The 9,780-nt window shown below is 50.2% G+C and overlaps 1 protein-coding gene across 5 annotated transcripts in view; it reads left to right on the top strand.

The window, feature by feature from the left end:
- The window catches only part of SPATS2 (spermatogenesis associated serine rich 2), a 47,996-nt gene extending 39,452 nt beyond the window's left edge, over positions 1 to 8,544 (top strand). For all 5 annotated transcript variants that reach the window (XM_077838212.1, XM_077838211.1, XM_077838214.1 and 2 more), the window contains 5 exons: positions 2,992 to 3,050; positions 4,353 to 4,462; positions 5,605 to 5,707; positions 6,574 to 6,770; positions 7,342 to 8,544. In XM_077838212.1, the coding sequence (XP_077694338.1) occupies positions 2,992 to 3,050; positions 4,353 to 4,462; positions 5,605 to 5,707; positions 6,574 to 6,770; positions 7,342 to 7,683 (811 nt within the window). In that variant the 3' untranslated portion in view covers positions 7,684 to 8,544. The remainder of the gene's footprint in view (positions 1 to 2,991; positions 3,051 to 4,352; positions 4,463 to 5,604; positions 5,708 to 6,573; positions 6,771 to 7,341) is intronic.
- The last annotated feature ends 1,236 nt before the right edge of the window (positions 8,545 to 9,780 follow it).

Consider the following 9,780-nt stretch of genomic DNA (forward strand, 5'->3'; position numbering starts at 1 on the left):
TCAGGCAAAGCCACTTGACCTTTGTCCCTTAGCGAGCCCAGCTGTAAAATTGCGTAAAAGGCTCCAGCTTCGCTTCGCTGGGTAAACTAACTTACCTACTGAAGCAAGCCTGAGTTTGCACAGGCTGCCCGACCTGCTTTTCAGTTTGCCCATCGACTATACGGATGCCTGGAGTGCTGAGCCAGGAATGTCTGATAGAAACAGGTGGCTGCTTTAGCATGAGTGGGGGGTGTGGAAGGAGGGTGCAGCACAGGGCTAGTTCTCTAGGGTGTCACACGATGCACAACAAGGCTACTGCTACCCCTGGAGATAGGCAAGGGCTGTTCAGGCCCCGCACCCATGGCTGGATAGTCATTGCTGCGCTCTGTCGGAGAATCCTTCCTGGAACACAGTGTGGGACAGCGCTAGCAGACTGCAGTCACGGGGTACAGTTCCTTCCTGTCCCCTTGCTTTCTGTACCACAGTCTGTCTGAACTGTGTCAACCGGGCAAGGTTAAATCACTTCTGGATCTTTTTAATCTTGTGCTTGTTCATTACTAGTAACTTTTGTGTTCTAAGCGTTTGTATTCCGGTAGTGCCTAGAGCACCCCAGCCAGGGTCAGGATCCTATCGTACTGGGAACAGAGAGCCTGTCTGCTCTGAATAGCTCACAGCCCTAGAAATGTAGGGCAGAAATGTATTTGTGCATTTGGTTTTTTCCCTCCTAAGCACAAAATACTTCACTTGTCATTATCGAATTTCATCTAATTAGGCAACACAGACACAGTGATAAGTAAACCGAGAAGCACAAATAGAACTTGCCTGCCTCCCTCCCCTCTAAGACACGGGAGAGCACGAGAATTTCAGATGTACTGTGCTTTATGCCCGCTTCCAAATGGGCAGTAGAATAAAGACCCTTCCCATTTGAAGCGAGTAAATCATTCTCAATGTGGAGCACGAAGTAGGAGCTTGATGGTTCTGATCCTCTGGGTACTAGAACTGCAGAGAAGCCCGTATAGCATGCTGTGATGTCAAACCTAGAATGTAGTGAGGAGAGATCAGCAGCTGAAATGAGCCTAAGTTAATGAAGTGGCTGGTAAATGTATTCGTAACGTGCTGGCTGCCACGCTAGGTAACTTGTGTCTCAGGGTACAAACCGCGCCACTGTGGACAACTGAGGCGCAAGAGTGAGAGAAACCTGCTCCAGTAGAGAATGAGTGCGAAGCTAGCAGCGTTTATTGCAGAGGGGGCCTTATAGAGCAGGGAGCAGAATGGAGACCTGAGCTTTGTGCCTCACACAGGAGGGCCCCTCCCAATATGTATCTGAATCCAGAACGTGGGCATTGGCCTTTCCTCCTTTGCCTCCACAAAGTCTGAGTAACTCAGGTTACTCAAGTGCCCTTCTTCACATGGCCTGTTCCTTTGAGCAGCAGCTACAGGAAGTCCCTCCTTGTCTGCTCTTCAGTGGTTGAGCTGAGCAACTAAATGAGCTAACTGAAGAGCACTTACTCTAGTCTGAACGTGGTCATCACCTGAAGTTCTAGCTAGAGCTGCCAGTGCAGGCTGCCAGCTGAAAGTCTCAGGGAATTTTTAGTCTCCTAGCAACAGATACGCATCCAAATCACAGTACAACTTACAGGCAAATGAGGGAGCTTCATTGTGATCCTCTTGGTTTCTCCTTTGCTAGAAAGTTGTGACAGTCACAAAGGGCTTTGGAGGGGTCATGCCGTGTACTTTGACATCTGTGGGCTGCTTTCTGTGTGTGGTGACAACTGGAGGCCAGAGTGGTGTCTTAGCTGTTAAAATCTTGAATGTCACACATGTGTATGTGTGTGTTAAATCCTGAGCTTGTTGCTTCATTCGTAAGGTGTGTTCCGCTCTTAAAGTGCCTCTGTGATATGAGCAGAAGCATCAGCCTTCAGCCTGTGTGATTCGAGGAGAAAATCCCTTCCTCCAGTGCCTGCTGCTTTGCCATAGTGAAGGCTGGAGCATTGCCGCCAACTGTTAGCTTTGGGGCTTTGTTGGGATTTCTTTAGTCTTCTTTCTGTTGATGCAGAAAAGCCATGTTCGGACCTTCTCAGCAGTCTCTCAAAGGTCTTCCCTCAAGCCTGCCATGTGGCCAGCCAGAACAGAGGGAATTTGCTTTGAATTTGAGTTTGTCACGTTTCATAACAAGCACAGTGAACTTTGCCTGTGCATCTGCCCCCCGTCCCGGTGAGAGCATGAACACAAATAACCTTTCTAACGAGGCTTGATACCAACACCGTCCACACAGAAGGAGATGGGGCACCGAGAGACTAAAAGGGTGTCCCCTGTCATTCTTCAGCTATAATCCTAGAGCTCAGCTCCTACTGACAAATGGTTCTGGAGGGAGCGTTGCCTAGTGGTAAGGTCGGGGCCTTGGCCATCAAGACTTCTGGGTTCTGCTCTTGTGCTGCCACAGACTCAGCCTGACTTGAGCAAGTCACGGAACCCCTGTGGCCTAGTTTCCTCATCTGTGAAAAGCGGGTTTTGCTGATGCAGGTGTCCAGAGCACAGCTTTGTGCAGTGGCTTTACCATTCTCCCCTCCCAGGTCACGCGGGGACTGCACCGGTACCCAGCGGGCTGCCCTGGCAGCTAGCACAGTAACTTATGTGGGCCAAAGTGGAATTGGGTTTTGTGGTGCTAAAAAAATTCACACAAAACTCTCGAACTTCCAGACTAAACAGTACCATGAGAACGTTAAGGTGCGTGCTAGCCTTCCAGTGTCTGCTCCAGGCCGGGACAGGTTGCGGTCATAGGAACACCGGCTTTCTGCTGCCATCTGCTGGCCTGTTCTCTGCCAATTCTGACCAACATCTAACTGGAGAGCTTCCTGCTTCTGTACTGTATGCAGCTGGCCACGTAAAAGGAGGGATGCTTTTGCTGTCTGTTTTCCCCCAAAAAAATCCTTGCTTTGAATTCTGGGTTATTTGTTTGTGAACTCAGGCTCTTGATCAGACCTTTTTATTCCTGTCCCCTTCTTTTCTTAGCCTCATGGACCGCGAGGTGGCGCTACTGGCTGAAATGGACAAAGTGAAAGCAGAAGCAAGTAAGATGTTTTATTTTTTAAAAGTGGCTCATCTTAAAAGCTGGTGCGGTTCCACTCTAACAGCAAGTTGAACAGACACTGCTCCAGGGAGAGCAGTGTGTAGTACATTGTCTGACTTCCGTCATTCCCAGGTAAACTAACTACACACACGCACTCTCTCTCGTACACTTACACACTTTTAAAAGTTTCTCTCTACAGGTTAGGATGACATTTAGCTGTTAAAGGGACACAAATCAAAGTTGGTCACAAGCTACATTTGTTTTGTGAAGTTTGTTGGGCTTCAGTGCTGTAAACATTCTAATTCCAGTGGAAAGTTTCTTTTAAACAAGCATCTCTTTGTAGTGGTTGCAATCTGACCATTGTATAAGAGCATTACAAGAATAAAGTGAAATTCACTAGCCTATTTTTATGTTCCAGTGAGAGAAATGAGTGACACAAATGGTGAACAGTCAAGTAGATATAAGATCCTTTCAGTTTTAATAATCTGGGGTGTTACAAAGCTCAGGAAATATTTTTAACCAGATGAAGTCTCTTTAAATATTTATACCTTTCTTTATACAACTACTATTTTTTGTACTGGGTCTTAATGTACCAGGTTTGTTTTTAATCTGGCTGAAACTTGCAGCGCCACCAAGACTTTACCTTAGCTGGTAACCGAAAGTTTTGGTTAACTAGTCTAACACACTTGCCAAAAGACAGACTCTCTGGCTTGTGGTTGGGTATTAAACAGTTTCTCCAGATCATTGCTTTCTCTGTGGTGCACCAGTTCCAAAGGTTGTTTTGTGCTAGGAAGTAGGACCTTGGCTGCACAGAACGTGTAGGCTGAAGCTGAGAGCATAAATTCCTCTTGGATGTCCTCTATCTCCGTCCCTGGTGGTGTACTGAAAATCAGCTCGGCAGCTGCCTGTCAGTGCAGGCGGTCTGGGGTGATCAGAAAGGTAGTGGGATTGGGTGAGAGAGAGGCTCTGTTTTCGTGTGCGTACCAGTGAAGATGTTGGTGCTGTTGAAGCGCTTGGGATTTAATAGAAACAAAACGCAGATCTGTTCTCAAACTCACTTCCCAATGGCTTCCCCAGCGAGGCGCTCTGGTGGTCAGAAACCGTTAAAATCTGGACAATGTAGTTAACGTGTAGATTGTAGTGCTTGAAAGTTCCATTTCTCAACCCAGCACCCGGCTGTGCTTAACCGAGCACCCAGACGGGCCGCTAAACCTTATGTGTACCAGTGAGGTGCTTTGCAGACTGACTCTTCCTTCAGCATCAACTCTACATAAGCTTCGGTCTCCCTCTCATTACCTTTCAGTGGAAATCCTGGTCAGCCGACAGAAGAAAGCTGGGGCGCTAAAGAAGATGACTGATGTCGCTGTGCGCATGTCCGAGGAGCAGTTGGTAGAGCTTAGAGCTGACATAAAGGTGAACTTTTCTACTCCTCCGTCCTGTTACAACAGGGCACTGGCCTGAGGGCTCTGACCCCAGGCCTGTGTTTGGGATGAATGTCCTTCCAGATATAGCGTAATCAGATGTTGGCTATGCCCAGTCAGACAGAAGTGAAGTGACCATTGAAGGACACAGAGATTTAAAATGGAGTCAAGGTGAATATTTGGGAGTTCTCCGCTCCAGTCCGGTGTATACATAAGGTCACACTGCTCGTCTTATGCAGAAGCACATTCAGAGCAGCACCCGTGTCTGTAAATCTTCCGTTTCTTTTCAGCGAGAAATAGTACTTCCCAAAATACATTCACTCCTAGCGGTGCTCATGCACAGCGTGGAAGAGTCAGCAGACTTTGCCCTGCATTTTTTCTTTTAGCATTTGGTTGGCAAAATACTGGCTTCAGCAAACAAAGGGCCTTTTGGTTCTTAACACCACTTAGCTTAGTTCAGCTTTTAACCATTTTGAATTGGCCCAGAACAGGGCTTCTGGCACCTCGTGAGCCTTGTCCACGTGGGTTTGCCTGGCAATCTCCTGCTAGGGCTGGCAGCTGATGGTTTTGGGTTGATGTCACATCCACCAGTGTCAGCAGGCACCTGACCAGTCCCCGATCAGTCCCATTGCATTCAGACACATGCACTCACTTTTACCACCAGAGGTCAGTAAAATGTTATCTACAGGCTGAATTAAAACCCAGTCTGAAAGTCAGATCACCGGGTCTGCTACGTTCTCCCAGCAACAGTCCATCCTAGACCAGCTTTGGTTTTCCCCCAGTTGGACTACTGCTGCCAACAGCATCCAAAGCAGATTCGCGAGCCACCCTGAGTTCCGTAGGGTGGAGAGCAGCAGGTTGAGCCCGCTCTTAGATGGCGTTACCTGGAAATGTTAACTTCTGGTGGGAGGCTGCAGACACCTGTTTGTTTGCATGTGTGTAGGTGGAACTGATGCAGCAGAGCGCCGAGTGACTCGTGGTGTTAACTATCCCCTTTCTTGGCAAGGCTGTCAGAGCCGTGCCTGACCTGAGGCCCTGTGCTCTTATCTCGACTTCCCCTCTTACGCGCCAGTTTGTCACCAGGCATTAGCATAAAGATTGTGTTAACTTGCAAGTGTTTTCTTTCCCATTAAGCACTTTGTCAGCGAACGCAAATATGATGAAGACCTGGGCAGAGTGGCACGATTCACCTGTGACCTGGATGCAGTAAAAAAGAGCATCAACTCGTTTGGGCAAGGTGAGCTGCTCTGAGGCTATAAGTGAGAAGGTGCGTGTGGCAGAGGGTGGGCAGGTATGGACAGGGACAGGTACTGTTGCAGAGGAGAGAGTTCAGAGGGGCCCCTGGATTTAAACCAGGGGCCAGTGGTATAGTGTTGTCTGGGTTGGGGGGGGCTCTCTGCTCTGGAAGAAGCTTCCCCTCTGTTCAGAATAGCCAGTCTGTTGACCTTCTGGGCATGCTGCAAAGCCCCTGTATCTTTACCCAGTGCGGTGGGCAGTGTGCTTTGGAGCAAGCCCAGATTGGGGGCTGGGGAGGATAGTGGTCTGCCGGCCATTTAATGCTTGTGCTTAATTTATGGTGGGAGAGCATCTTTGGCAGGGACCCCTTGTAACCGTATGTATAAATTTAAGAACATGAATAGCATTGACAAGGTGGTGTATTACCAGAGTCTGTCCAGATCCTATTTAAACACCACAATGGCTCTTCAAAGGCTGGTCAATTCTCTCAGGCCCTTAAAGTCATGCAGGAGCTAAGTGGTCTCCTTCATCAGGAATTTGCTTAGTTTGAGGAAGCAGGGACACGTCTCGTGATGAAAGCAGGACCTGATCCTGCCGGCTTTTGCTGGAGTGTGCGGTGCTTTCCGGGTCCAGCCCCTCCAGTGCCAGTCAGGGCCCTTTCCCGGCGCGTTCTAACACCGAGATGCTGACCCTGGCCAGCCGAGCTTTGGCACAGATCGTAGGTGAGTCAGCAGGTGAAGAGAGAGTGTAACATGTCATGGAGTGAACAGGGCAGCCGCGCTGTAGCCCACAGTAGGTGAGATTCAAGGGGCATATGTGTGCGTGTGGAATTCCTTTACACCATCCTTCATTGTGTTTCCATTTCAGTTTCCCATCCAAAGAACAGTTACTCAACCAGATCACGGTGCAGCTCCGTCATGTCCTTGAGCCCAAGTGATCCCTCCACCCCGGAGTGTGCCTCTGCTCCCAGCCTTCCCACAGCAAGCAGGAAGCCCCCATCCTCGGCAGAAACACCTGCAGCTGGAGCCAGCGCCAGCAGCCGTCCATGCCAGCCTCACCGAGAGGTAGGTGATGACTTCACAAGAGAAGCGTTTAAATACGGCATGGAGCTCACCACCGGCTCGGGGCTGTTTCCTCTCTCTCTAATGGGTCCCTCCTGCCAAGTGCCAAAAGGGCATTTGTCTTGCCTGGTGCAGACTGGGCAGTGGCAGTGTGCCCTGCTCACAAGGCAGGAGGGCATGATAAAAGTCCAGGGCATCCAAGCATGGCTGGAGGAACCTTGGCTTGTCTCAGCTTCTCTGAGAGCAGCACCGCCTACTTCTGCAATGGCAGCTGTTGGTACGAAGTCTGCCACAGCTGCATGCTGCAACATCTCCTGGGGAGGAGCACGTCTAAGCCACCACAACACCCGCCTGTCTTCTGAGACAATCCCTTGAGGTGCCACTGGTCTAGGGGGCTTCCAGGGTGGCTGGAAAGGCGGTGGCTGGAGAGGGGATAGTAATCAGCTTGAGGATCATCCAGGGCCTTGGCACGAGCGGTTCATAGATCTCTGCTGCATGTAGCTTGCGCTTTGCAGCTGCTGGCTCTGCTAATCTCCTCTCTCCAGTCACTTGCCAGCCCTTCTTTCTGTTTCAGGTCTTCCAGGGTAACAGGAGACAAGGCCAGGGCTACCGGACCCAAGGCCAGCGCCATAACGGCCCCTCCAATCCAGGAAGACACGATAGTACGAACCGGTACAGAAATGGGCCTTGGTATCAGTCCAGTTCCAGGTCTCAGAATTCCCAGTTCCGACCTCCAGGGATTGCTGCTGACCCTGGCCAGACTCATTCCACGGGAACCAGTGGAACTGGTGCTGCCTCCCTGGCGAGCCAGCCCATCCCCTCAGCACAGGTGCATCCAGGCGCACCCACCACAGACATCAAGGGGCTCCCACAACGTAAGCCAAGGTCAAGCCAGCCTGAAGAGGCGAATTCCTGAGAGGATCCAGATCTCCATTCCCTCCGGAGACTCGGCTTGATAACTGGACTGTAGGAAACTCCTAGCTAGAGCTATTAACAAAGGAAAGTTTACACTCCTCTCTTGTGCCACGTTTTTCTCTCCTCCCTTATACGTTTCCTTAATTTTCTTCTCTTTGTGGAAGCTACTTAATGCGTCTCCCTACGCGCTACTGCCGTGTGCCAGGTTCATGCTTTACTGGGAACGCACTCTGCTGCTGCCAGATCTGTGGCTTCCCCTGGGAGCTCCCGGGACCTCGATGGCTCCTTTTCCTTCAGAGTTATCCACAGAACCCCAGGCAGAATCCGAGCCAAAAATAACCTCCCAGTTGTGGCCCTGGGTGAGCCAACCTGTGGGTGGAACCTCAGCCCCCAGCCAGCTCTCACTGGTAACAGCACACAGTTCATGCTGGCAGTGAAGAGGGTCGCTGTGAAATAAGTGCTGGGGCTTCAGCTAGGGTAGCTGCTGGTCAGATTGGAGAGAGCCGTGTGGAGTCTGCCTCGCTTTCCTTGGAACTCACCTGAATCTCAGCACAGCCCAGGCCGACACTGGCCCCCCGAATCCCAAACCCTTGCTCGGGACCCTTCCATGGAGCCAAGCAGCAGTTGTGAAGGCCCACGCACACTTCCTGTATAAATTTAGACGTTCCCTATTTTTAATGTTTTTTTTTGGGGGGGGGGGTCTCTTTATTTTATTCACCCCCTGCCCATCCCTACCCTATCTTGTCCCTAAACTAAATTTATAACCATAACAATTAGCAGTGCTAATCCTAGGTAACACCAGTCAGAGATTGCTCCTGGCATTCTTCATAGTTGTACAAATAAAGACAGTGCTGACGATGGGCATGTTGAACTGTTGTTGTCTGTGCTTTCCTGCAGCAGGGATGGTTCAGTCGCTCCCGAGCTCTGAAAGGATGGGATAATGAGCTTTCTCTTCTGGGGTGAGTGATGGGGACTGGAATCAGGTCTCTGATCGCGTGTTCTCAGGCTTACGCAAAATGAGTTGGAGAAACTGATGGGGCTGAAATTCCACATGGGTGATTCGTGTCCTGTTTGTAAGGACAGTAGAAACCCCCCCAGGCTTTGCAGTGACTGCAGCATAATCCCACAGCGGGCATGTCGACTAGGGTTTGCACCACCCCAGCGCTGGCCGGGGTCATCAGCAGGTCTGAGGTGAAGTGCCTAGAATTTAATGAAGACTGAAAATGCCTCATCCCTCGCCTGTTTGTGACAAAATCTGAGCTGTGGCATTGCAGATCAGACAGCGAATGGGAACTCCTAGCTTCCTTCCAGCTGGAGATCTATGCTGGGTTGGAGGAGGCTGGGCATTGTGGAAGGAGGAACAGCGTCCGACTCTTGAAACAGGGACTTCATGTGGAGTCCACGTCTGGGTACTTTGACAGTCCCTCTCCCCCGCCTCAAAGGGAGATGCTGACAGCAGCAAAGTCTCTGTGTGCACACTGATACGTGAATTACAGCACGGTGGTTGTGATTGCACCAGAGGTAGTGATTTTCTTCAAAGTCCTCGTTTCTGGGTGTCTAGAACATCCTTAACCATTCCTTTGGTGGTGGAATTTCTTATGCCTAGCAGTTAAGTCCGTTCAGGGTTTGAGTCTGGCAGATATTTTTATTAAATAAACCCCCTACTTCGGAGCTTTAAATGTTCCGGTGGTGTCTGTGATCGGATAACGTGGATGGCTCCAGGCTGTTCAGCGTGCCGTCAGCTGGTGAAGTTTGAAAGTGTGCTGTTAAAAAACCCAGTTAAATGTCTGTAAAGTAACACACGTGCAGCCCTTTGGCATGCCACAAGCTCCTCAGAGGAGAGCCTAGGTCTGACCTGGATTTTCTGTCTACACGTGTTTAAAAATGTGCCTTCTTTCCTAGTGTAGACTTGGCCTCAGTCTAAGAACATCTTGGCTTGGCCACGGCAACCTTCTCCACCCAAAGGCACAGGGTATGTTAGTTACCGCCTGGTTTGTGCTGCTGGCTGTGTGTGTGGTTCCCCTCCGCTCTGCTCACACCCAGTCAAATGCAAGGCATCAGGAGAGCCCAGGGAGGGGTTCTCTGACAGCAACTTTTG

Source organism: Eretmochelys imbricata, chromosome 20 (assembly GCF_965152235.1).
Source record: "Eretmochelys imbricata isolate rEreImb1 chromosome 20, rEreImb1.hap1, whole genome shotgun sequence".
Classification (NCBI taxonomy): Eukaryota; Metazoa; Chordata; order Testudines; family Cheloniidae; genus Eretmochelys; species Eretmochelys imbricata.